This window comes from Theropithecus gelada, chromosome 9 (genome assembly GCF_003255815.1).
Source record: "Theropithecus gelada isolate Dixy chromosome 9, Tgel_1.0, whole genome shotgun sequence".
NCBI classification, from domain to species: domain Eukaryota; kingdom Metazoa; phylum Chordata; class Mammalia; order Primates; family Cercopithecidae; genus Theropithecus; species Theropithecus gelada.
Window position 1 is genome coordinate 113,205,867 of NC_037677.1, and position 27,575 is coordinate 113,233,441.

The 27,575-nt window shown below is 44.3% G+C and overlaps 1 protein-coding gene across 1 annotated transcript; it reads left to right on the forward strand.

Annotated features, from left to right (window-relative positions):
* The first annotated feature begins 2,522 nt into the window (after positions 1 to 2,522).
* Positions 2,523 to 26,986, forward strand: PNLIPRP2 (pancreatic lipase related protein 2). Its single transcript, XM_025396380.1, has 13 exons — positions 2,523 to 2,541; positions 2,878 to 2,926; positions 5,491 to 5,645; positions 7,793 to 7,918; positions 8,708 to 8,842; positions 9,625 to 9,736; positions 11,881 to 12,000; positions 13,158 to 13,277; positions 16,456 to 16,574; positions 18,494 to 18,623; positions 20,092 to 20,203; positions 23,950 to 24,117; positions 26,877 to 26,986. Exons 1-13 carry the CDS (start codon positions 2,539 to 2,541, stop codon positions 26,938 to 26,940), a joined length of 1,413 nt encoding a protein of 470 aa, XP_025252165.1. The 5' UTR covers positions 2,523 to 2,538; the 3' UTR covers positions 26,941 to 26,986.
* The last annotated feature ends 589 nt before the right edge of the window (positions 26,987 to 27,575 follow it).

Genomic DNA, 27,575 nt, shown 5'->3' on the forward strand with positions numbered 1-27,575 from the left:
GTGCAGTGGTGCAATCTCAGCTTATTGCAACGTCTGCCTCCCGGGTTCAAGAGACTCTCATGCCTCAGCCTCCCTAGTAACTGGGACTACAGGCATTGCACCACCATGCCCAGCTGATTTTTGTATTTTTGGTAGAGATGGGGTTTCACCATGTTAGCCAGGCAGGTCTTGAACTCCTGGCCTCATGTGATCTGCCCACTTTGCTAGGATTACAGGCGTGAGCCACCACACCCAGCCAGAAACCTTGACTTTTCTTAAGCCCGTTTGAGATAAGAAAGTTCATTCTTGGCTTCCCTCAGCTCCACACTCCTCTAGCCTCAGAATTCTCAGAAGAGAGTTTCAAAAAAAAGCTATTTTTTCTACACGTGAAATGCTCAGGAAATTGCTGGCAACCTCGTGCTTCTGGGATTGATCAAAGGCCGGGGTGGAATGGGGAGCAGCTAGAGCTCCCGTCCAGCTGCCGGTGGGACTTACGCTGGTGCGACCACTTTGGGAAACTGTCTGGTAGCATCTCCTGAAGCTGAACACACTCCAGGACCCTCACAATACTCCTGGGTATAAACCCGAGAGAAATGAGTGCATATGTCTACCAAAAGACCTGTGCTAGACTAGAATGTCCTTGGCAGTAGCGTTCATAATAGCCCCAAACTGGAGAATTCAGATGTCCACCAACAGCAGAATGGATAAACAAATTGTGCTGTATTCTTACAGAAATATATCAATACCACATAGCAATAAAAAATAATTAACCACTGATAATTACTAATAATTACTGATAATTAACTAATAATTAACTACTGATAATTAACAATAATTAACTACTGATAATTAACTAATAATTACTAATAATTAACTACTGATAATTACTAATGTAACAACGTGAATGAATCTCAAAAATGTCTTGGGGAGGGGAGAAAAGCAAGATGCTAAAGAGTACATACTGTATCACTCCATTTATATGACATTCTAGAGCAGACAAAACGAACCCATGAGGATGGAAATCAGAGTATTGTTACAAGGGTGGTGATGGTGATAGAAAGATCTGGCTGCTGAAAATTTTTTTTTTTTTGAGATGGAGTCTCTCTGTTGCCCAGGCTGGAGTGCAGTGGCACGATCACAGCTCACTGCAAGCTCTGCCTCCTGGGTTCACGCCACTCTCCTGCCTCAGCCTCCCGAGCAGTGGGGACTACAGGCGCCCGCCACCATGCCCAGCTAATTTTTTTTATTTTTAGTAGAGACAGGGTTTCACTGTGTTAGCCAGGCTGGTCTCGATCTCCTGACCTCGTGATACACCTGCCTCAGCCTCCCAAAAGTGTTGGTATTACAGGTGTGAGCCACCGCATCCGGCCTAGAAATGTTTTATATCTTGATCTGGGGAATATACATAGGAGTATATATTTGTCAAAACTCACTAAACTGTACTTACATTTTCAACTTAAGATGTATGCACTTTGGTGTGTCTAAATTACATGCCCATTTAAAACATGGCAAGGTGGCACCTGGTTATTCACCCAGATTCTTCTGTAGCAGTGAAGAAAAGAAAATACCTTCCCTTATCTCCAGGTCGAGGTACAGTCTGTGCAGATCAGAAATACTTATAAAACAAGCTACATTATTTATAAACAAAGTTGTATTTGAACAGTATTCATGTTCATTTTATTCTTTTTTTTTTTTTTTTTTCTTTGAGATGGAATCTCACTCTGTCCCCCAGGCTGGAGCATAGTGGCATGATCTCGGCTCACTCAGTGCAAGCTCTACCTCCCGGGTTCACGCCATTCTCCTGCCTTGGTCTCCTGAGTACTTGGGACTATAGGCGCCCGCCACCACCCCCGGTTAATGTTTTGTATTTTTAGTAGAGATGGGGTTTCACCGCATTAGCCAGGACGGTCTCGATCTCCTGACCTCGTGATCTGCCCACCTCGGCCTTCCAAAGTGCTGGGATTACAGGCGTGAGCCACCGCACCTGGCCTCATTTTATTCTTTGGAGCTTCGTCTGTGAGGTTGCCTTCATTTTTGTTCTTTGTCTAGATTCTCTAATAGGTAAGGTAGTTCTCCACCTACCCCATCCCCAAAGTAAGCAAGGTGTGTGTCTTCAAAAACAGTCAGTTCCACTGAGCAGCAAGTCTCCTGACTTCCTAGCCCTGCACAGTCTGTCAAGAGCAACAGGACGACACAATGGGTTTGGGGGTTCATGTGTCAAAAGGGATTTTGTTCCAGAGGTGCGATGTACGGCATGATGTTTCCCTGTTACCACTTTGGGAACATAATCTCTTGGCAACTAAACCTGTAAACTCAGATTAACTGAGCTCTTTCCCTTCTCCAAAGTTGGTTTTCCTGTCCTTGAATCTCGCTTTATAAACATTGCTGCTCCTGGAGTTGAGCTGGTTTTATGTGTTCATGATAAGTTAGGTTCAAAGCACCCACGTGCGGTGCCTTATCTATCCTGCCCGGCCTTTTCTCTAAGGAGTCCAAAGGATAAAGCCTGGCTATAAAAGGCCGCAGCCAACCTGCTGGGCTGAGTCGAAGCTCTGGTGCAGGATGGTAAGTCAGGGCCCCATGTGGGCAGGGGATTGGGCAGGGGATTGGGCAGGGCTGGGGCAGCCCAGGCTACAAGAGGGGCATGGCCCAGAGGCAGGGAAGCCGCTACAGTGGAGCCCCTGAGTCCAGGATCCTAGCGTGCTGCTGTCTCCCTGTGCACTGGGAGGACTCAGCCTCAGGGTCCCCACCTCAAGGGAGAGGCCTGTGGGGCCCGGGGTTGCTGGGTGTCTGTTCCACTCACTGTCCGTGTGACCGAGGCTCCTGACTCGGCTGGGTCCTGCCCCTGCCAGCCTCACTGTGCGCTTGGGTCTGTGTGTGTCTGTGTTTCCTTCCATGTAGGTGCTGCCCCCTTGGACCCTCGGCCTTCTCCTGCTGGCCACAGTCAGAGGTGAGGATGCTGTCACCATTCCTTTAGGGAGAAAGTGACATGCCTGGGCTGCCCCTGGTGAGGCAGCTAGAGGTATATTAATAATTGTTATCATGATTATGAAGAGCATTATCGTTACTTAGAGAAAACAATTGTGCCACTCAGAGAATGTTGACTCTCAGGCAGACACAGGACAATGTGCTGGACACGGGAGTATCTCTGGTAACCCTCCTCCTTGGCCCCCTTCTTCCTGCAAAGGCTTTTATGACTGGGATAAGTGGAGGGTGTGGTGTTCCCACTGGGTCCCAATGCCCTTGTCCCTGCCTGCAGACCAAAGCCATGTGGATGTGCCCCCTCCCAAGAAAGCCCAGTCTTGCCAGGCAAGCCTGCCTTTCTGCCATCATGCCCACATGTCCTCTTCTCAGAGTCACCATTTCTGTCTCTCCAATTTGTTCCCCTCACCTGGTTCTGTCCAGAGGAGATACAGATATTCAAGTTCTACTTATCCTAAAACACCAGTCACCTCCCTTTCTTTTGGAGTCCCCTGAGCCCCAGCCTGCTGACTTCCCATCTGCCTACACCTTCACAGGCGTGCTTCCTCCGGGAGCCATTCCCTCTCTGTGGGGGCTGCCTCACCTCCTCTCCTGCCGGAATATCTCACTGCCCAATTTGGCCCCCCAAGCCCTGCTGTAGCAGACATGGTATCCTTGGGTCCCTGTGGGGGCTTTCTTCTGCCTTGTGACCCTTCCCCCTTGTCTTCTCAACCCCGCCAGCCCACTCTTGGCCTCTCCTTCCAACCTGGCCATGATTTAAGACCGGGCTGCCGACAGCGGAGCTGGGGGTGGGTGCAACTGCTCCTCCAGCCATACAACCCCTCTTCATATCCTTTGCTGACCTGCAGCCTCCTCCTGCCCCAAATGTGGACATTCCCCAAGGCTCACGCCAGGCTCTCTCCTCATCTCTTTCCTCCTGGGGCCTTCCCTCTTGCCCAGCTTCTGGTCCTCCCCAGTTGCGGGAAACCCTATCAGGGCCAAGCCTCAAGCCTCACTCTCACTGCCCCCAGCCTCCTCAGGCTCTTCCGCTTCTCAGCCCCCTGTACTCGAGTCCCAAAAACACAGGACTGCCTGTGGAAGCACAGCACTGCCCCTGCCACCACCACCTCCCCTCACCCTTACCAACTCACACCTTCCAACGCTTTCCTGCTCTCCACTTAAGAGAGCCCAAATGTCTTGCATTCGAGCCCGTTCATTTAACCAGCTACCTTTTCCCTGGGGCAAACATTGCTTGAGCCTCCTAGAGTCCACCTCCAAGCGTGCACCCTCTTTCTGGAATGAATTCAACGCCATCGGTATTGCTTCCGTTAGAGCTCCTCTCTTTCTGGACAGGGTTCATATCTCGTTTATCTTTGTGTCCCCTCAAGTTCGAGCTTCATTCCCGTTTAAACTTCTTGGGTTCAAATCCTGCCTCCACCACTAGCCGTGACCTCGGGTAGCTTACCTTGTCTCTCTGTGCCTTGGTTTCCTCAGCAGTAAAATGGAGATAATAGTAAGTCCATATTTGTGTTTTCAGGCTTAAATGATATTATACCAGTAAAGTACTAACATGGTATCTGGCACATAGTAAACAAGTATTAACTATTATGAGTTTTTTTAATGATTCACCAATATTTGGTATCATCAGTACAGGAGTTGAGGAAGCATAAGAGAAAGGACCCATTATAATCCTTTGGGTTGAAATTATGTCACCTTTAGTGACCATATCCTGTGATCATGTTTATGTCATGGACACAGAAAGTACTCTCGGACTTAGATGTGGTTATTTGGATCATGGATTACATGTATTGAGTTTCTACCACACGTAGTGTGATACACAAATCATTCCTGTTCTTAAGAAACTTATCTTTTCAAAGCAAAAGGGAAAATATGAAACGGCAGAGAATCATTTGAAAAAATATGCATAAAAGAATGACTTGAAGACACGTGAATTGGTGTGGGCACGGCCTATGCTGTATGCAGTAGAGATGGGAAAACAAAGTAGAAACTCTGTGCTACAGAGTTTGTAGGCACTTGATACTCACTACTGGATGCTTACATGTAAAGGGCCAGCTGCAAGTTTCCTGAAAGAGGTAGTTTTAAGGCAGCAGTTTGTATTAGGTTGGTGCAAAAATAACTGCAAAAAACATTGCTTTCAATGGCAAAAACCGCAGTTACTTTTGCACCAACCTATACATCAGCAATGCCCGAATTTGCCTAATGGTAAGGGACACTTACTGAATATGTGTTTCTAGGACCCCACCCCAGACCCTCTGAATCAGAATCTCTGAGGGAGGGACTTATGAATGTGTAGATGCAATACACCTATTCCCCACACTGTCCCCTGTCCCCACCCGCCCTTCCCACCCCGCCATGCTGCAGCCCCCAGGTGATTCTTATCGTCCCAGAAGTTTGGGAAATGTTGATGGCAAAGATAAAGACCAGCACTGGCCTTAGCCAAACCGAGGCTCTGTCCTGCAGAGTTTTCCTGTATGGATATGACATTGCTTCTTTCCAGAAGTTCATACATGTCCTGTTTGTGGCTCACCCTAGGAAAAGAGATCTGCTATGGACAACTTGGCTGCTTTTCTGATGAAAAACCATGGGCAGGAATCTTTCAGCGACCTACAAAATTACTTCCCTGGTCCCCCGAGGACATCGACACCCGCTTTCTTCTGTACACAAATGAAAATCCAAACGACTTCCAAGTAAGAGTGGGCATGTAAACGCTGCATGGTGGGTATATTTGGGCTGCCACAGTGGAGTCTTTGCATGGCTGTCTAGGGCATAAGTCACTGCCTTGGAATTTTCTAGAAATTGGATTCTAGACATAGAATCCAATGCGTAGCTCTCAGGATCATAAATGCCTGAGTATCTGATGAAATCTACTGATGCCTAACCAAGAAACTTACACATTCACACACACTGGTGCAGAGAATTTCAGTGGCTACCCCAGCATAAATGCCGTTTCCTGGGAGGAAGGGACTATGAGTAGCATCTATGGAGAAGCCCAGGCCTGGTGTAGCCACTGGAAAGTTATCTCGTTTCTACACAGGAGAGTGGAGGGAGAGAAGCCTTTTGGGCATTGGGGGTGGGGGCAGGTGTAAATCCTTCCTGAAGAGCTAGAAGACAGGTAGGGGAGAGGGGACATGTAACCACAATAGAGAAAAGATGGGGTCCTCTGGAGCAACCTCCAGTTTGCAGCAGGTCTGCCCAGCAGAAGCAGATCAGACTTGCTCCAGGGTGTCAGAAGTGACCAGGAGACAGTTTCAAGGAAGACATTGCTGAGAATCCAGCAGCTCACAGCTCTGGTCCCTGACAGAGTTTAGGGAGCCAGGTGTCTGTCTCTAGGTTTCTGAGGTCGCCTACTGTGGGACTCTATGTGACAGCCCAGCTTTCTTACTGCTGCCAGCCCAGAGTCAGCCTGGACATGGTTACTGTGCTATTTTTATTTTGTGATCCTTCTTCTGGTGTCTTGTCTGTGAGGGTTGGTGGAAGGGTGTCCGAGCAGCCCATGGTAATTTAGAAGTGCGTTCCAAAGTCTCACAGCTCCACTGAACTGAATTTGCCTCCAGGCTTAAGCTTCTGGTCCAGGGGTTCCTCACCTTTCCTGTGCCAGGAACCTCTTTCACCACCTGGGAGAAGCCTAAAGACCCGTTCTTAGGTCATTGGGTTTTTTTGTTTTGTTGTTGCTGTTTTTTTTTGTTTTTTTGTTTTTTGTTTTTTTTTTAGAGACAGAGTCTTGCTCTGTCGCCCAGGCTGGAGTGCAGTAGCGTGATCTCGGCTCACTGCAAGCTCTGCCTTCTGGGTTCACGCCATTCTCCCGCCTCAGCCTCCTGAGTAGCTGAGACTACAGGCGCCCGCCACTGTGCCTGGCTAATTTTACTTTTGCATTTTCAGTAGAGGCGGGATTTCACTGTGTTAACCAGGATGATCTCGATCTCCTGATCTTGTGATCTGCCCGCCTCAGCCTCTGAAAGTGCTGGGATTACAGGCGTGAGCGACCACGCCTGGCCAGGTCAATGTTTTTAAATGCAAAAATAAAACATACTGGATTACAAAAAAAATGAATTATACTGAAAAATAATTGGCCGGGCGCGGTGGCTCAAGCCTGTAATCCCAGCACTTTGGGAGGCCGAGACGGGCAGATCACGAGGTCAGGAGATCAAGACCATCCTGGCTAACACGATGAAACCCCGTCTCTACTAAAAAATAATACAAAAATCTAGCCAGGCGAGGTGGCGGATGCCTGTAGTCCCAGCTACTCAGGAGGCTGAGGCAGGAGAATGGCGTAAACCCGGGAGGCGGAGCTTGCAGTGAGCTGAGATCCGGCCACTGCGCTCCAGCCTGGGCAACAGAGCTAGACTCCGTCTCAAAAAAAAAAAAAAAAATTACCAAAACATTTAAACATATAAATACGTGATATATTCATACATGTGCTTTTTATATCTCACTAAATAACAAGATCTAGCGGTTGGCCTAATAACTACTATAATTTAAAATATTTATGAGTACAAATGATATTTTTAGATACCTGCAATAATTATATTATGACCTGAAAATACCTGTGACTGCTACATGGGACAGAGTCACAGGTGTTGCTAATACCACTGTGGTTTATTGTCTAGTTTTGTGATTAACTGAAATACTAGATATGGATTAAGGATTAATTAAATCAGAGGGTCCGTGAACTTGGACTTTCTGATTTCTATCCACAACCCCAGGTCAGGAGCTCCTTCTAGTCCGACCCAACTTCGTGGGCGTTGAAGCTATGATACCAGTTCTGAAACTGGCTCTAATAGGCTTGTGGCTTGGAAAGGCCAACACTCAAATTAATCTTTTTAAATTAAACCAGCTAATCACTGGCACAGAACCAGACACCATTGAGGCTTCAAACTTCCAACTGGACCGCAAGACACGCTTCATCATCCATGGCTTCTTAGACCAGGGGGAGGACAGCTGGCCGTCGGACATGTGCAAGGTGGGGCCCCACCACTTGGCCACTCCCTGGTGAGACCAGCACCCAACACACAGATTCAAACACTGCACCCCCAGTTTCCCTTAGACCAGGAAAGGAAATACTTCAGAGAGAGATGGGTCCTTTTTAACACCACCGAGTAAAGCCCAGTTCCCAAGGGCATCCATTGCTAAAATCTCCCTACCTACCAATTTCTAGCCAACAATCTCCTATGAGGCTGAAGACACCCAGAGTTCAGTCAAAAAGTCTCGAGGTAGAGACTGCAGCAAACTACTGGGCATTTATCCTTGATGACGTATGCAAAACCCCTTTGTGATGTTAAAAAACACTTAAATTTTACCCTCTAAAGCACCGCTATCCAATAGAATGTTCTGCAGTGATGATGGTGTTCTATATATGCACTGTCCAAATCAGAAGCCACTGGCCATGTGTGTTATTCAGCACTTGAAATGTGCCTGGTGCAACCGAGGAGATGAATTTGACATGTAATTGAGTAGTAGTCTGTTCACATCTGACTTAGTAAGTGGTCTTTTTAACCTGGTTGTGTTCCTAATGATGTGTGAGACCTTAGACACATCACTTACCCATTCTGGGGTTCAGTTTCCATATCTGTTAAGTGGGTATTAGCATGTCAGTCCATAGCACTGCAGTGAGGGTGCCGTCATGGCAGGTATAGGAATATTGAAACTCTGGCATGGGCTAGGCGTTTGACAGATGTGAATGCCTGTCTGTGGGGTATGCAACTGGGGGCTGTTTATAGATTGATTTCTCTCCCTTGTTTGTCTTCCCCAGAAAATGTTTGAAGTGGAGAAGGTGAACTGCATCTGTGTGGACTGGAGGCACGGGTCCCACACAATGTACACCCAAGCCGTGCAAAACATTCGGGTCGTGGGGGCGGAGACAGCTGTCTTAATACAAACACTGTCGGTAAAACCCTGCCTGGGCCCTGTCCTGTGGGTAGGGGTCAGAGAGAGGGGAAGGGAGGCACCACGTGGCGCGGAGAGGCAGCCTGGGGACCCGTGGGCATGGGTAGGAGCCAGTAGCCAGTAGCCCAGGTTGTAATCAAGAAGGACCATTCCCAAGATGAAGACCCTTCCTCTTTGCCTGCTGTCCTGAAGACACTTTGCCCTATCACTGTCTAGCTATGGGACCTGAGGCAAACTGAGCCTCGGTTTCCACTTTTGAAATAGAGCTTCCTTGCAGGCTGTTCTGCAGGGGTCAGAGAGCAGTCTGGGCTGCCCAGCAGCTCCCAGTGCAGAAGATGAGTTTTCATCCTCGGCCAACCCACGAGGGAAGGCCCCGGGCCTTTCTGCAGGATCTATGGGGCGGGGCGGGGCGGGGCGGGGCAGAGATAGGGCCCACTCTACCCGCGCTCTCCCAGACAGGCCATACCCCATGCAGGGACGAGGGAAGAGAGCTGGGGGTGGGGCGGTCCGGGGCGGCAGGCCGTGTGCCTCGCCCGCCCAGGTGGCCTGCAGTTGGCGTGGTGGCCGCTGGTCAGCACTGTTGCCCTGCGCATGAGCCGGCCCGCGGGACTCTCAGGCTGCAGATGGCGAGGGGTCGCCCTGCCCCAGGCGGCGTGCTCAAGCCGTGGGGGTCGAGTTTCGAGCCCGGGTCCTGCCCCCATCCCTGGCAGGGCCCGGCGTCCGGCTTTCCGACCAGCGGGTCCCCACACGGTGCTGTGTTCCTGACGCGCTATCCCTCCGCAGACGCAGCTGGGGTACAGCCCTGAGGACGTGCATCTCATTGGCCACAGCCTGGGCGCCCACACGGCCGCGGAGGCGGGCAGGAGGCTGGGGGGCCGCGTGGGCAGAATCACAGGTAGGGGTGGCGGGGCTCCGGGCGGCCCCCGGGTGTGCACGGGGAAGGGCACCCCTGCTGGTCTTCCCAAGGGCGCCCCTGCTGGTCCTCCTGGGTACCGATTTTTTGTGATGACCGGTCTTAAATTTAAAAATAATTTTCCATAATGTGTATTAGAAAACAGATCATTAAAAATAAAAATGCATTCATTTTTTTCACACTTGTAATCCCAGCACTTTCGTAGGCTGAGGCGGGAGAATCGCTTGAGGCCAGGAGTTCGAGACCAATTTGGCAACATGGTGAAACCTTGTCTCTACAAAAAAGTTTTAAAGTTAGCCAGGCGTGATGGCTATCGCCTGTAGTCCCAGATACTCGAGAGGCCCAGGTGGGAGCACTGTTTGAGCCTACGTGTTCCAGGCTGCAGGGAGCTGTGATAGCCCCACTGCACTCCACCCTGGGTAATAGAAGGAGACTGTATCTCAGAAAAAGAAAGAAAAGAGAAAGAAAGGAGGAAAGAAAAGAAGGCAAGGAGGAAAGGAAAGAAAGAAAGGAGGAAAGAAAGAAAGGAGGGAGGGAAGGAAGGAGGGAAGGAAGGAAGGAAGGAAGGAAGGAAGGAAGGAAGGAAGGAAGGAAGGAGAAAGAAAGAGAGAAAGAAGGAAATAAAGAAAGAAAGAGAGAGAGAAAGAGAAAAGAAAAGAAGCGAGGCTGGGCGCGGTGGTTCACGCCTGTAATCCCAGCACTTAGGGAAGCCAAGGCGGGTGGATTATGAGGTCAGGAGATCGAGACTATCCTGGCTAACAAGGTGAAACCCCGTCTCTACTAAAAATACAAAAAATTAGCCTAGCATGGTGGGGGGCACCTGTAGTTTCAGCTACTCCAGCGGCTGAGGCAGGAGAATGGCATGAACCCGGGAGGCGGAGCTTGCAGTGAGCCGAGACTGTGCCACTGCACTCCAGCCTGGGCTACAGAGTGAGATCTCAAAGAAAAGAGAAAGATTTAACTAGCACATTAAATCCATGACTTAAGGACTATTATTTTCAGAGTATGGCAAAGTAAAAGAAAAAAATGTGAGATGGTTTTAAAAATTCATCAGTTCCACATAATTGTTTGAATGTCTTTACTGTGCCAGGCAAAGACAGAAAATGCAAATGCACACTGAGACCCACCATACAGAAGGTGCTCAGTAAATATTGAATGGATGAATGAAGCACTAAACTGAATGCATACAAGGCAAAGACACAAATAACTTTATTTTGTGCAGCCAAATCAGTGTGTAACTTCTCTAAACAGTTCACATCAACATTTAATGAACGTCCCTTTGCCCAAGGCACTGGGTGAAGGATGAGGGTGTATTGGTTTGTGTTTATGTAGAATTTTGCAGTTTGCAAAGTCCCTTCTCTTACATCTTTTCATGAGGGTTTCACAACAACCCTCTAAGGTAGGTGGTTGTCATTATTCCTACTTTTCCGGTAAGGACACAGAAGCTCAGAGAGGACAGACATTTGACCTGCAGCAGAACTAGGGCAAGAATACAGGCCTCCTCCTCCCATGCTCTGTTTCTCTCTGAAGACCTGGGCACAGCCCCTGCCACAGGAAATCCACTGTCTAGTCCAGGAGGCAGACAACTATGTAGGCAAATAAAAATCAAAGCAGCTTGCAAAATAATACAATGTGGATGGAATGGGCTGAGAAAGGAGAGGGGTTAGATTTTCCATTTAACCATGAGGAGGTGGTGTGTGAGCTGGGTTTGGAGGAGAAAGATTTAGATAAAGGAGGAATGTGGGAAAGGGCACAGCAGGCTGGAGAATGGCATGAGTCACACAAAGGAGTAGATGCGTGCAACTGGGTAAGGCCTGGGGTCCTGCAGTCTCTGAGAGCAGTGGTCAAATGGTAACGTGTGAGGATAAAAAGAAAAAGGGAAAGGAGGGGTGTACGGAGGCTACCCAGATCCTTCACGGAGCCAGGCACTGGGGATTTCTGAATGTTCATCCACAGGCAATGACCCCATTCCCAGCCTTTCTGTCCCAGACTCTCTCTCCCAGGCAGACCAAGAGCTGCAGACCCAACCCCCAGAACCATAGCTGCTGAAGTAGGAGCTCAGTCTACCAGTACTGGGTTTAAATCCCAGTTCTTAGAGTTCAGCCTGCCTACCTTCTCTCTTTCAGGGCTGGATCCAGCAGAGCCTTGCTTCCAGGGTGCGCCTGAGGAGGTTCGGTTGGACCCATCCGACGCCATGTTTGTGGATGTGATTCACACAGATTCTGCTCCCATAGTTCCTTCCCTAGGTGAGTTCCTCAATCCCATCTCCTGCTGACCTGTGCTACAGCTAATGACATTGGGTCCAGATATCCCCTCTCACACTCACATACACAGACAGCAGGGGAGGCCATTTGAAATAGCTACAGGAATGGCTTGGGCACCAACCAGTCAAAATGGGTAGCAGTCCCAAATAAATAGCTAGTACAATGCCAGTGGAATCAGCCTGCAGTCCTGGGTTAAACAAAAACCCTTCTGTAGTCTATGAAAGGTTGTCAATCAATCTTCAAACTCTGCATCCTTCCCCAATCTACCAGTAACTAATGTGGCGGAAGTATTTATTCTTAAAACTTGACCTGTACTTGCAAAATACGAAGTTAATTTTTGAATATTTTTCTTACTTCTTCAGTCAAAGCTTTGGTTACACTTTGTTTTGTTGGAGACTTTATCCCTTTATTTAATTCTTCTAAAATCAGTGTTCTTTTTTCAATATTTTCTTACGTAGCCACTCATGAAACTTGCCAATAAAGGGTATGTTTTTGATGATGATGATGATGTTATCACTTAATTAGTGTTTACTATGTGCTACACTGAACATTTTGCATACATTAGCTCATTAATTCTGCAACACTCTAAAAAGCGGGCTTTATTATCACCATTTCATGGCTGAGGAACTGAGGCTCAATTAGGTTAAGTAATTGTCCCAGATCACAAAATCTGTAAGTAAAACCAGGATTTGATCATGGGTTCGTGCGCTTTGAAAGCCAAAGATCCTAGCCATATGCTATGGCTCACAATATAACATTATGTAGTCTCCACATAACAATATAATGTAGACATCAAAATTTTAAAATGAGTAAAGTAATACAAATTGCACCAGTCTTGATATGTCTACTGGTGCATAATGGTACTAGGGCATATCAATATGATCCAGGACTTTCTGAGACACACAGATACACATCTGTGTCTCACTTACCCAGAGTCCAGCCCCCGCCCCCATCTCACTTCCTCTGCCCTCTCCTTCCTCCTCATCTTGCCAAGCACCCATCTCTGAGAACTTTCTGCAGAGCTAGAGGCAGTGGTAGCTGTGATGAAGGGAAAATTTGCCAAAAAGGGTCTTGCTCTGTCCACAACCTAACTTTGGGACCACTCACCTCGCCGCTTATATCTGCTTCAAATGTTTTAGGTTTTGGAATGAGCCAAAAGGTGGGCCATCTGGATTTCTTTCCAAATGGAGGAGAGGAAATGCCTGGGTGTCAGAAAAATATGCTTTCAACCGTCATTGATATTGATGGAATATGGGAAGGTACGTAAATTAAAGAAGTAAGACAGTAATTGCTCTGTTTGGGGAGAAAGCCGAATGTATGGGCTGGCCTTCATAATGCTGCCATTTGCCACCGTTTATGGAGTGTTGTGAAAATGTGCCAGGCGTTTTCACAATACTGATGTGAGATGGTTACTCTGATTTTGCAGATCCAAAAACTGAGGATCAGAAAAATTATATAACTCAATTGGGCGTGGTGGCTCATGCCTATAATCCCAGCACTTTGGGAGGCTGAGGCAGGCAGATCACTTGAGGTCAGGAGTTCGAGGACAACCTGGCCAACATAGTGAAACCCCATCTCTACTAAAACTATAAAAATTAGTTGAACGTGATGGCATGTGCCTGTAGTCCTAGCTACTCAGGAGGCTAAGACATGAGAGTCACTTGAACTCAGGAGGTGGAGGTTGCGGTGAGCCGAGATAGCACTACTGCACCAGCCTGGGTGACAGAGTGAGACTGTCTCAAAAAAAAAAAAAAAAAAAAAAAAATATACATAGCTCATCCAAGACCACTCTATATCTAAGCCCAATGTCTAACTATAAAGCCCTGATCTCATGCCCCAGCCTGTGTATCTGCCTGTTGTCAGGATCCTGGGATAGCGGCTTGGCTGACATGTTGGCTCTGGCTTTGACTACCCATCCTATCTGCAGCACTTGCTCCTTGAAGAACTGCAGGGCATAGGCCAAGATTTGAAGGCCTTGACTTGCTTGTCTTGCTTGCTGGTTGCTGTTGTTAGGTGCTAGAAATGGAAGGGGACTTCGCTGAGAAGACAAAGGAGGGATGTGCTCTTTGGGTTTGGGGTGCACGTGTAGGAGGGGGGACATGGAGGTCTGGGAGACCCGTGGTGGCTGCTGGCCAGCTGTGTACATTTCTGTTCATCTGAGAGAGCAGGGCCCATGCCCCGCCATTAGGTGAACTCATTGCCCCATCTGATTTGCTGCCCCTTGCTCTGGCCTTTTTTGATTCCTGTTTCTCCTCCCCTGACACCAGGCTTCACTCTCCTCTCTGAAAAGGGAGGTTTTGGGCCTGTCATCATTTTACTCTTTATTTTTCTGAGCTAGAAGTTCCCCAAGGCCGAGGACTGTGTTTTGCACATTTCAGACACTCCAGTACCCTGCTCAGGGCCTTGTCCAAAGCAGGCACGAAATGTACTTTTACATTGAGTTGAGTAGCTTTGTGTGGCATTTTAATATTCCATGTGCTTAATGTCAAAGAGTAGAGTCGACAAAGCGACCGCCAGCATCCACCAGCACATAAACGGAGCTTTTGTCACCTCAGGTAACTCCTGGGGAGATGTGACGATTCCAGGCTCCCTGAAAGTGCACCAGAGTCACAATAATAGCTGCCGCCTCCCACAAACGATGAGCAGGGCACACATAATAGGAACGAGCCCAGGTTTAATTAGAGAGGCAATTTCGAGTGAACCAGCCCATGAGCACTGGAGTGTTTCTATTGTGTCAAGCTCCGAGTCACCCAGGCACTGGGCACTGAGGAATAATTAAATCCACTTTCTCCTCCATTATGGGGTCCCAGGGCAGCAATTTTGGATGAAAGAAACAATTAAGTTTGAAACAGGTGCTGTTGTCGGGTGATGAGCGCTGACGTGGGCACAGGGAACCTGGCTTCAGCTGGAAGTCACTGGGTCGAGGGCCGGGAGCCGTGGACAACGAAGCCATCTTGGGCACAAAGGGAAGTGTTCCTTTCTCAGTGGTGGCGATAAAGCCCCGCAGACCCCCCAGGAGTGGTCCACAAGTGTGCCAGGGTCACTGTGCATTTCTCCATGGGAAGTTTTCTACCAAGGAGCCAGAGAAATGAAAAAAAAACACCTTTCCATACTTTTTTGAAAGAAAAGGATGATAAATAAAATGCAATGAGAGAGTGGCCAGAGGTCGTGGCCACCTTGCCGTCACCGCTTTTACCTTGTGCCTTGCATAGCAGAGAGGAAGAATCAAAAAGCCTGGTTGATGGGGAAGGCCTGCCCAGTGTGTCCGGGGTCCTCACAGAGATAGGATGTGGTCTGCAGCAGCATTGGATGGGCTGGCACGGTAACTGTTTTCAAGATGGGGATGTGCTGCCTCCACTCATGCATATGAGGGTTTTCACGTATAAGTGGAGGTACTGGCTTCTTATGAAAAATCGGAGGACCCAGCGATTTGGGGCTTTGAACATGTAACACCTGGCTAGACTGTGCAGGGTTAGAGGAGCCCTTTTTATAGCTATTGCTATCTTCTCTTAGTCTCTCTCTATATATATACGTATCTATATTAAATATATACACATATATATATTATATATATACACACTATATATATATTATAGTGTACGTGTGTATATATACTATAGAGAGTGTGCGTGTATGTGTGTACATATATATACCCTCTCTATGTCTCTCTCCTCTGTCTCTGCATTTCTCTTCTCTCTTTCTGCCTCTCCTCTGTCTCTATCCTCTCACTCTGTCTTTCTGAATCTCTCTTTCTCATCCTATCTCTTTTTGTGTCTTTTTTCTCTCTCCATTTCTCTCTGTCTCTGTCTCTGTCTCTCCCCCTCTGCCAACTCTGTGTCCCTCTCTGACTCTCTGTCTCTCTCTCGCCTACACCAACTCTCTGTCTCTCTCGGACTCTCTCTCTTTCTCTCCCCCTCAACTCTCTCTGTCTCTCTCTGATTCTCTGTCTCTGTCTCTCTCTCTTCCCTTACCAACTCTCTCTCTCCCCCCACCGACTGTCTCTCTCTCTCCCCCCACCAACTGTCTCTCTGATTCTCTCTTACTCTCTCTCTCCCCTCACCAACTCTCTGTCTCTCTCTGACTCTCTCTCTCTCTCCCCCCAACCAACTGCCTCTGTCTGCCTCTCTCTCCCTCTCTGTCACTTTGTGTGTCTCTCTCTCCCCTACCACCCCACCCTACTCCCAGCCCCCAGCCCTTCTCATTCATTTGTGTTACGTGCCTGGCCCCTGGAAGAATGGACAAAGGTGCTTGTCAGGACGTGTCACTCCTCCACAGTCACCTAGCTCTGAGTAGGTCCCTCCTCAGCAAATGTCCCAAGATATTCAGGAGCCGACACCCATCGGTGAAATGTGCAGGTGATTCCTCCTTAGTCAGAATGGATTGTTCACGCTTAAAAGTGAAGGCCTCCTTTGAGCATCCAGGGTCTTTGTTTTTCAGGAATTAGTAACTTTGCAGCTTGCAATCACCTGCGAAGCTTCGAGTATTACTCAAGCAGCATCCTCAACCCCGATGGCTTCCTGGGCTATCCCTGTGCCTCCTACAATGAGTTTCAGGAGGTAGGTTACCCCAGGAGGCTGAGGAAGATGTTGGTGGCTCTGTTTGGGGTGTTTTTGTGGTCCTGTGGCTTAGAACAGAACAAAGAGATGTAACTCTGCAACTAATGAAAGGAGGTAATAGAAATTCTGTGCCTCACAAAGCCATCTTCCCCCGGGCAGCAGGCTGGGCTGGAGGGGAAAGGCACAGACCTGACTGTGGTGGGCCCTTACTAGGGTCCCCAGTTGTTCATTTAGAAAAATTTCCAATTTACAAAGAAGGTGAAAGAAGACTAATGATGAATACTGTACACCTATCACTTAGATGCACCAATTGCTAACATTTTATATGTGTGTATGTATACTTTTTCTAAATTATGTGAAACTAAATTAAAGACATTATGACATGTTACTTATAAAAACTTTAGCCTCCATCTCTTAAAAACAAGATCCTTCTCCTATAGAATAATATTCAAGAAATGTATCTTTGATACACTAATATTTTCTAATATATAGTACATATTCAAGCTTCTCCAGTTATCCAAATAATGCCCTCTAGAGTTATGTCTGTTTGCCTGCCTTCTTTTTTTCTTTCCCTTGTTCTGTTTTTTTTTTTTTCTTGCATTGCAATTATTTTGTTGTCTCTTTAGTCTCTTTTAATCAAGAACAGCTTCCCATTTTTTCTTGGTCTTTGAAGACTTGCCACTTACGAGGATTTCAGACCAGGTACTTGGCAGAATATCCCACTCTCTGAAATTGTTTGATTTTTTTAGGGGGTGCTTCAATGGGTAGTAGCAGGTCCTTCTCAGTGTATTAAAACTAAAGACATTCATTTAATTTTCATTCATTATTTGATGACATAAATTCATTCATTATTTGATGACTTAAACTTTAATTACTTGGTTAAGATGTTTAAACTCACATTTTGTCCTTCAAAACTAATTTTAACCTTGACATTCTTGGGTTGAACTGAGATCAAAAGGACATCATATTTGATCTCCAAGGTCTGTGAGTGTTCAGTGAGAAGCCTTCACTGTGCTAGTTCTTGCTGGGTCATGGATAGCAACGTGGCCTCTAGTACTTGTCTTATTTCTTCCAAATCACAAAATAGCTCTACACACCATGCATTTTGGATGTGGCATGAGGCCAAAGAGCAGATGACAATGACACTGTGGCATAAAGCAATCAAATCCGTGATTCGAAGACAGCAAATTGCCTCCTCTGGGCCTAATTAAAGAACTATCATTTGAGAAACAACAAATAAGAATCAACAAGTCTGGAGAAATAATTCACATTAAAGTGAAAATGGTCCTGGATCTTCCCTTCCTCACTTCTTTTGAAATAACTTGTTATCTCTCCCATTTACTTCTCCCTAAATATATTGTATTGCATTCCCCATTCATGTTTTAATTTTACTGCTTCCTGGATATGACTTGTTTTCTCAACTATACTCCAAGTTTTCAAGGCACTTATTTGGATACTCTGCAGGGCCTAGCACTGTTCTATGCACAATTCCAAGGATGGAAGCATGGATGCATGGGTGCATGGGTAGACAGATGCAGGAATACATGGGTCAGTGGATAAGTAGGATAATGGATGACTCATCGATGCATGGATGCATGGGTAGATAGATGCAGTAATGCATGAGTCAGTGGATAGAAGGGAGAATGGATGGACACATGGATGCATGGGTGCATGGGTAGATAGATGCAGAAATGGATGGATTAGTGGATAGGTATGAGAATGGATGAATGGGTAGATGAAAGGATGGATAGGGGATGGATGGGTAGGTGGATGGTTGTATAGGTAAATGAAAGGTGGATGGTTGGGTGGGTGATGGGTAGATAGGTAGATAGACATAGGAAGGAAGATGAATTGACTGATTAAGTGAGTGAGTCAAAGGTCTACCACTAACAGACACATTATGGTTTTTTTTCCACTAGAATAACTGTTTCCCTTGTCCAGCTGAAGGATGCCCCAAAATGGGGCACTATGCTGACCAATTTGAGGGGAAAACCAGTGCTGTGGAACAAACCTTTTTCCTGAACACAGGAGAGAGTGGTAACTTTACTAGTAAGTTTCCATTTTACTCACTTCAAATTCTGGCAAATAATTTTAAAAAGTGTGCCAGCCTTATTAGTCAGTATCCTTGGTAACGATGGATAGAAACTTAACTACAACAAGCTTAAGTTGTAATGAAAGGACAGTGAAATGGAATTTGTGTTGGGTCTCACCCCTCTAACCAATACTCCTGCCCAGCAGAGAAAAGTATAATGATTGGCCCAGGCTGGGTCACATGTTCACCCACCCCTGGTGCAGGAAGGATGCATGTATTAACAGAAGAGGGCAACGTGAAAGTCACTGTAAGTCAAGAAGTCACTGCAGTCATGACTATTATATTGGTCCTCCTACATACACACACACACACACACACACACACACACTTTGTGGTGATGTCATTTTGCCCTGCTTCTTATTTTAAAAGTACAAGACAGTAAAATCATCAAGACTCATTACTATGAATAATATCATATAATGACTGGAAAGAAGAGCAGTTATTTTCTAAGGGAGTTTCAAATTTAAAAATTTATATAAGCACCTTACAAAACACTTTTCACTTACAGTATTTCCTGTAATCCTCAAAATATTTATCATAAAAGATAACAGTTTGGCTGTATCTATAAAATTTTGTATGCACATTCCTTTAACCCAGTAACTTCACTTCTCAGAATGTACCATAAAGAAATACTTGCATGTGTGCATAAGATGATGTGTTCAAGCATGCTTGCTCTTTGTTTTTAAGAGCAAAAGATTGAGGGGGAAATCTAAATGTCCACCAGTTGGTAAATGACTAAATACTATCGATTAAATACTACATGTAACCATTAAAAAGAAGGTTATACTTCTGCATACTGAAGAGAGAAAACCTCTAAGGTGTATTAAGTAAGAAGGCAAGTGACAAAACAACATGCAATATACCCAGTGTCTTCATTTTTCAGACTGCTGTAATGTAGTACCATAGACTGGGTGGCTTGTAAATAGTAGAAATGTATTTCTCACAGTTCTGGAGGATGGAAATCCAAGACCATGGTGCCAGCACGATCAGGTTCTGGTGCACATTGCTGTCTTCTTGTTGTATACTCCCACGTGGTGGAAAAGGGACAAGAGAGCTCTCTGGGGTCTCTTTTATGAGGTTACTGATCCCATTCATGTGGGCTCTTACCCCCATGAATTCAGTCCATTGTACCATGTATCAGCCAAAATACACATGTGCAGTATCAGCTGCCCTTCATTCATCAAGAGCACATACCTTGCTGTGTTCATAAGGGACTGTGCTGAACCATAATATTTACTGACCCCTGAGTTCCTCGCTCCCGCCTAGAACCTTACCCGCTTAATTCCTGGGCCCCAGGAATTCAATTAAGTCACAATCCTTTTACCTCTTACCCCTGGAGGATTCACAGCTTGGAACAATAATGTTTTCATACATCATTTTTTCAATAAGATGAGTTCATTAAATGGGTTGTATTTCTTTGGACAGGTTGGAGATATAAGGTATCAGTCACACTTTCTGGAAAAGAGAACGTGAATGGGTACATCAGGATTGCTTTGTATGGAAGTAATGGAAACTCAAAACAATATGAGATTTTCAAGTAAGTTCACTAGTAATGTGAAATGATCATACTTTCCATAATAGATTATTCAAAATCGACTGAGTATAAAGTGCTTTATAGATCTAGGCATCTATTATACAGAACCATTGAATCCTAGGATATGAGCTGGAAGAAAGTTTCAGTGTCTAGTTCAATCATCCCGTTTTACATATGAGAAGAGTGAGGCCCAGAGAGAGGGAACTCACTATTTAAAATGAGTCATGTGCTAACTCCTTTTGGAATGTCAGTCATCTGACTAGATTGTTTTTTTCTTTTTTTGTTATTTTATTTTAGATTCATGGGGTACATGTGCAGATTCATTACATGGGTATATTGTATAATGGTGAGGTCTGGACTTCTCGTGAACCTATTACCCAAACGGTGAACATTGCACCCAATGGATAAATTTTTAACCCTTATCCCCATCCCAACCTCTCTCCTTTTGGAGTTCCCAGTGTCTATTCTTTCCAGCTTTATGTCCATGTGTACCCATTGTTTATAAGTGAGAGCATGCAGTATTTGATTTTCTGTTTCTGAGTTATTTTGCTGAAGATAATGGCCTTCAGCTTCATCCATGTAGCTACAAAGGACATGATTTCATTCTTTTTATGTCTGCATAGTATTTTATGTTGTCTATATGCCAAATTTTATTTATCCAATCAACCACTGATGGACACTTATGTTGATTCCATGACTTTGCTATTGTGAATATTGCTGTGATCAACATACAAGTGCAGGATTTTTCTGATAAACTATTCCTTTTCCTTTGGGTAGGTACCCAGTAGTGCAATTGCTGGGTCAAAATGAAGTTATGTTTTTCTATCAAGTTATTTGAGAAATCTTCATACTGTTTTCCATAGGGGTTGAACTAATTGACATCCATACCAACAGTGTGTAAGCATTCCCTTTTCTCCATATCCTTGCCAACATCTGTTATTTTTTTGACTTTTTAATAATAGTCATTCTGACTGGTATGAGATAGTATCTCACTGTGGTTTTAATTTGCATTTCTCTAATGATTAGTGATGTTGAGAATTTTTTTATTTGTTTGCTTGAGGCTTGTATGTCTTTTGAGAAGTTCTTTGCCCACTTTTTAATGGGGTTATTAGTTTTTTTCTTGTTGATTTAAGTTCCTTGTAGATTCTGGATATTAATCTTTTGTCAGATGTGTAGTTTGTAATATTTTCTCCCATTCTATAGTTTGTCTGTATACTCCATTGATTGCTTCTTTTAATGTGCAGAAACTATTTAGTTTAATTCAGTCACATTTGTCTATTCTTGTTTTTGCTGCATTTGCTTTGAGGTCTTAGTCATAACTTCTTATTTTTTTTCTGTTTTTCTTTTTCTTTTCTTTTCTTTTTTTTTTTTGAAATGGAGTTTCACTCTTGTTGCCCAGGCTGGAGTGCAATGGCGAGATCTCGGATCTCGGCTCACTACAACCTTCACCTCCTGGGTACAAACGATTCTCCTGCCTCAACCTCCCATGTAACTGGGGTTACAGGAGCCCGCCACCACACCTGGCTAATTTTTTTGCATTTTTAGTAGAGATGGGGTTTCACCATGTTGGCCAGGCTGGTCTCAAACTCCTTTCCTCAGGTGATCCACCTGCCTCACCTAGGCCAATGTACAGGAGTTTTATGCTATGTTTTTTTCTAGAAGTTTTATAGTTTCAGGTCTCATATTTAAGTCTTTCACCCATCTTGAGTTAATTTTTGTATATGGTGAAGAATAGGGGTCCAGTTTTATTCTTCTGCCTATGGCTAGCCAGTTATCCTAGCACCATTTATTGATTAGGTTTATTCAATAACCCTTTCCGCGTTGTTTATTCTTGTTGACTTTGTCAAAGATCAGTTAGCTGTAGATATGTGGCTTTATTTCTGGGTTCTCTATTCTGTTCCAATGGTATATGATATATGTGTCTATTTTTGTACCAGTACCATGCTGTTTTGGTTACTGTAGCCTTGTAGTATAGTTTGAAGTCAGGTAATGTTATACCGCTGGCTTTGTTCTTTTTGCTTAGATTGCTTTGGTTATTGGGGCTCTTTCTTGTTCATATTCTAAAATATGAACAATTTTAGAATTGTTCTAATTCTGTAAAAAATGGCATTGTTAATCTGATAGGAATTATGTTGGTTATTGGGGCTCTTTCTTGTTCATATTCTAAAATATGAACAATTTTAGAATTGTTCTAATTCTGTAAAAAATGGCATTGTTAATCTGATAGGAATTATGTTGAATCTGTAGATCACTTTGGATTCTTCCTATCCATGAGCATGGGAGGTTTTTCCATTTGTTTGTGTCATCTACAATTTCTTTCATCAGTGTTTTATAGTGCCCCCTGTAGAGGTTATTCATCTCCTTGGCTAAATGTATTCCTAGGTATATTTTGTGTTTGTGGCCATTGTATATGAGATTGAATTCTTGATTTGGTTCTCAGATTGAGAATTTTTGGTGTATAGAAAAGCAACAGATTTTTGTGCATTAATTTGTATTCTGGAACTTTACTAAAGTGATTTATCAGGCCTAGCAGACTTTTAGGGGAATTGTTAGGATTTTCTAGGTATAAAATCATGTCATCAGTAAACAGAGATAAGTAGACTTTCTCTTTTCCAATTGGTTGCCTTTTATTTCTTTCTCTTGCCTGATTGCTCTGGCTAGGACTTACAGTACTGTGTTGAATAGGAGTAATGAGAGTGGACATCCTTGTCTAGTCCCAGTTCTTAGGGTGAATGCTTTCAACTTTTCTCCATTCGATATAGTGTTAGCTGTGGGATTGTCATATATGGCTTTTATTATTTTGAGGTATGTTTCTTTGATGTCTAGTTAGTTGAGGGCTTTTTATCATGAAGGGACATTAAATTTTATTAAAAGCTTTTTCTGCATCTATTGAGATTATTATATGTTTTTCGTTTTTGATTCTGTTTATATGTTGAATCACATTTTTTGATTTGCATATGTAGAACCATCCTTGCATTCCTGGAATAAAACCCACTTGATTGTGATGAATTACCTTTTTAACTTGCTGTTGGATTTGGTTTGCTAGCATTTTGTTGGGGATTTTTGTGTCTGTGTTCATCAGGGATATTGCCTATAGTTTCCTTTCTGACTTGGGTTTTGCAAATATCAAAATCTCTTCAGGCAAGGCACATCTGTATGGCATATAACCAACACACACCCCATCCTCACACACATAGGTACACACATGAAGCCTGTGGCCATCTCATCCATGTTGTGTAGCCTCAGCATCTGGCCTTTGCTGGGCATATGAGGTGCTTGGTAAATATGTGTTAGATGAATGCATAACCTGTGCAATAAAGTTAGGTTCTGTTTTTGCACTAACTTTTACATAAAAATGTTTGTGTTGAATTAAATGTCCTTGACAAATTCCTGTAATACACATGAGATGCTAACAAATGGCATCTGCTGAACCACATGCATCTTTAAACATAAGACATTGCCCCAAATGGTCCTATAGCAAACTTTAGACCATTAATATGCCACCCCAAATATTTGACTTAGCTGTAGATAAAAACTAAAACAGTGGAAATCTGGAGTCCAATATTTTTAAAAGGTGTGTTCTGCACAAATACTTTTATGTTATGGCAGCCCCTGGATGTGTATGAAGTCATTCGAGGTGTTTGCAGAAAACCAACAACAGTAACTATTGTTTAGAGAAGTGATAGATTGCGATCATCTTATGTATTCATATATCCAGCTGATATAACATTTTATGTCCATATTTTCAGAGGATCCCTCAAACCAGATGCAAGTCACATGCATGCTATTGATGTGGATCTCAATGTTGGCAAAATACAGAAAGTTAAGTTCCTCTGGAGCAACCATGTGATAAATCTATTCAAGCCCAAACTGGGGGCTTCCCATATCACAGTGCAAAGTGGTGAAGATGGGACTGAGTACGTATTTTTTATTGCATCTAAGTTTGGTTATTTATATTTACATATTGATCTATCTGTCTATGCATTCGTTCATCCAATTGCCCACCTACTCATCTATGTACCCATCTACTCATCCATTCACCTACCCATCTATCCATTTCTCTATCCTTTTAATCACTTAACCACTTACCCATTCACTTATTCCTCTACCCATCCACCCAGACACCTATCTCATCATTCTTCTGGCCCTCCAGCCATTCTTTGATCCTCCCATCCATCCATTCATCTTCCCAGGTGTTCATCTCAACTCTCCATCCATCCATCTGATTTACTTTGAAAAACCAAAATTGTTTTCCTTAGGCAAAATTCAACTTGGCAGGGGCAAGGCATGTAGGCACAGATAGGCACAGATTCAAGAAACGGGCAAATATGAATGACTGTTTTATCTCAAACAATAAGGAAAGCACTTGGGAAGTACATAGGGGAAATCTCTGAGTTAATTCCAGTTGATGTACAGTTATTAATGTAAACAGGTTTGTTTGGAGACTATAGCATTAGAGGGATACACACTGTGTTGGGAATCTGGCTCATAATGACAAGTTCTTCCATTCTGAGAGAATAGAATCCTACTTAGTAGGCATTGGGAGAGAACATAACTGTTTTTAAAATATGGAAAGAACGACACCTCAAAAGAGGATAATTAAAAAACAATGGGATAATAGAGAATAAAGGAAACATAAATGTTGACTCTCAACTGCTCTCATTTTAAGATGAGGAAGTAAGATTTGGAAAGTCAAGTAACTTGTCTAAGGTCATGTAGGGACTCTAAAGGGAAAAATACTGGACTTCAGAATGTTTTCAAAACGCACACCAAGACTTTGCTCAGCTGCATGACTTAACTTTGCTGGCTGTAAAAGTGGCAGTAATCCCAATTGCTCAGTGTATTATTGGAAGGATCAGATGTCACAGTCAACGGGCCGTCACTTTGTGTACAGTAGACCCCCTTACCTGTGGGGATGGGTGATATGCTCCAAGACCCCAGTTGGATGCCTGAAACCTCAGATAGTACCAAATCCTACATATACTATGGGGTTTTTTTCCTATTTATACATACTATATGAATAGGAAATATGCTGGACAAAAGGACAATTCATGTCCTGGGTGGGACAGAGCTGAACAGAGCAAGATTTTATCATGCTACTCAGAATGATGTGTAATTTAAGACTTACGAATTGTTTGTTTCTAAACTTTCCCATTTCCTATTATGGGACCTCAGTTGACCATGGGTAACTGAAACCATGGAAAGCAAAACTGCAGATAATGGGGGGCTACTATACTCAGTTGTGAGGCACAACAAGGACTGGGACCCAGGTCTTCTGACAGACCATCCAGGGTTCTTTCCACTGTGCCCATCAATTCAGCCAGCTGGATATGAAACTGAGAAGTCCATATGGTCTGGCAGTGCAATGCAATGTGAAAATGTCTGGATTTCTCAGTATTTAAGTGGGGGTGGAGCTCCTGTTTTAAGTACAGTATAGAACACATGCTGTATAATCCAAACACCAGAGTTCCCAACCCACATGAGGGCTGTCTCATCAAGAAGCTACATTCTGAAGCTAAACCTGGAGGGAAGGCCAGCTTGGCCACACTGTTCCCCTTGCATCAAAGACACCTGCAAGAGAAGGAAGAGGCCGGAAGTGGCCAGCTTCTCATGCTTGGTGCTTGCTCCAACCTGACTTGGTTAGTTTCTCAGGATTAATAACCCTCCAGGATCTTTTGTATTTTTAAGAAATTTTATTGAAGCATAATTCCCATAAAACACAATTCACCCATTTAAAGTGTGCAATGTAATGGCTTTTAGAATATTCACAGAGTTGTGCAACTATCACCACAATGTTAGAATATTTTCATCACCCTAAAAAGAAACCCCTTACCTGTTAGCCATCATCTCTCAATCCGCACATCCCTTTTCCTCCGCCCTAGGCATCCACTAATTTACTCTGTGTCTCTGTAGTTTTTCTTATTCTGGACATTTCATGTAAATAGAGTCATACAGTGTATAGTCCTTCATGACTGGCTTCCTTCATTTAGCATAATGTTTTCAAGGTTCATTCATGTAGCATGTATCAGTACTTCATTCTTTTTTATTGCCAAATAATATTCTATTATATGAGCACGCCACATTTTATTTATTCATTTATCAGTTGGTCATTTGGGTTGTCTCTACTTGGGGGCTATTATGAATAATGCTGCTTTGAAATTAGGTACAAGATTTTGTTTTCATCCTCTTGGGTATATACCTAGGAGTGGAACTGCTTGGCCGTATGATAACTCTGTTTAACCTTTAGAGGAACTGCCAAACTGTTTCCAAAGTGGCTGCCACATTTTTCATTCCCAGAGCAGTGGTATGAGGGGCCCTCTCTGACCTTAATTTGACAGAGAAAGTCCCTCTGAGCTGGCTGGGGCACTATTGGTCCCTGGAACTCATTGCTAGACCCAAAGAGGCAGTCCCATCAGAGACCCCTCGGTTTTGCAGTTTGCAAAGCTTCAGTTTGACATGGCTGATTCACTTGCCACCCATTCGGAGCTCACCCGGGGAGAGGGGTGCTCTTTGAGCAGGTTTAGTTAGTAAGAATTACTCGGACTCTGCCTGGCAAAGCAGAACTTTTAGGTCAAGGGGAGCTGAATGCAGGGGGTTGCCCGAATGCTGTTTACTCATCTGAAGTCACATTTCCACAAGCAAAAGAGCCTCGTGCTGACAATGTTTTCCTCCACAGGTATAACTTTTGCAGCAGTGACACTGTGGAAGAAAACGTTTTGCAATCTCTTTACCCTTGTTAAAAACGTGGTGCGACTATTGCGGTAATAAAATTCTTAATGCACTCAGTTTGAGGGTGAGCTGTTAGTTTGACATTCTCTACTTTCTGGGTTCACGTTTCAAAAATGATTTGGGGGACTGGAGCCAAGTTTGCCACAGGTGACACCTGGAACTTCTCACCTACTTGCCTCTGCCATCGTCTCTCTCTTTCCAGGCACTTTAGGTGGCCTTTCTAATGGATTTTATTTCCTTAGACAATGGACTTCTGTCCTATTTGTAAAGGTCATTGTTGCTGTCACTTGCTGCCCACCCAGCCTTTAACATCATAGGGGAACAAGGTAGACACCACATAAGAATTCAGAAAATACAAAGAGAAGAAAAGCAAAAAAAGGAGAATGAAATAAAATATCCCAAGATATTGCCGCATTTTGTGGCAGGTGTAATTCCAAACTCTGATGATTCTGGTTAAAATCCACCTGTGGCATGGAAAAAGCAGGGCTTTAAAAAAAAATTAATGCATGCACATGTTACAAAATTCAAATGATACAGAAAAGTATTCTTACAAAAGGTGAATCTCCTTCCCCCTTGCCTTCAGGTCTCTCAGTTCTTCCCAGAGACAACTTGGGTTTTTTCAAGAAATAGTCCACATATACTTATG

Coding starts and splice junctions, on each gene's coding strand:
- PNLIPRP2 (XM_025396380.1), top strand. Junction 20,204..23,949: donor AAACAATATGAGATTTTCAA/GTAAGTTCACTA, acceptor CCATATTTTCAG/AGGATCCCTCAAACCAGATG. Junction 24,118..26,876: donor AGTGGTGAAGATGGGACTGA/GTACGTATTTTT, acceptor TTTCCTCCACAG/GTATAACTTTTGCAGCAGTG.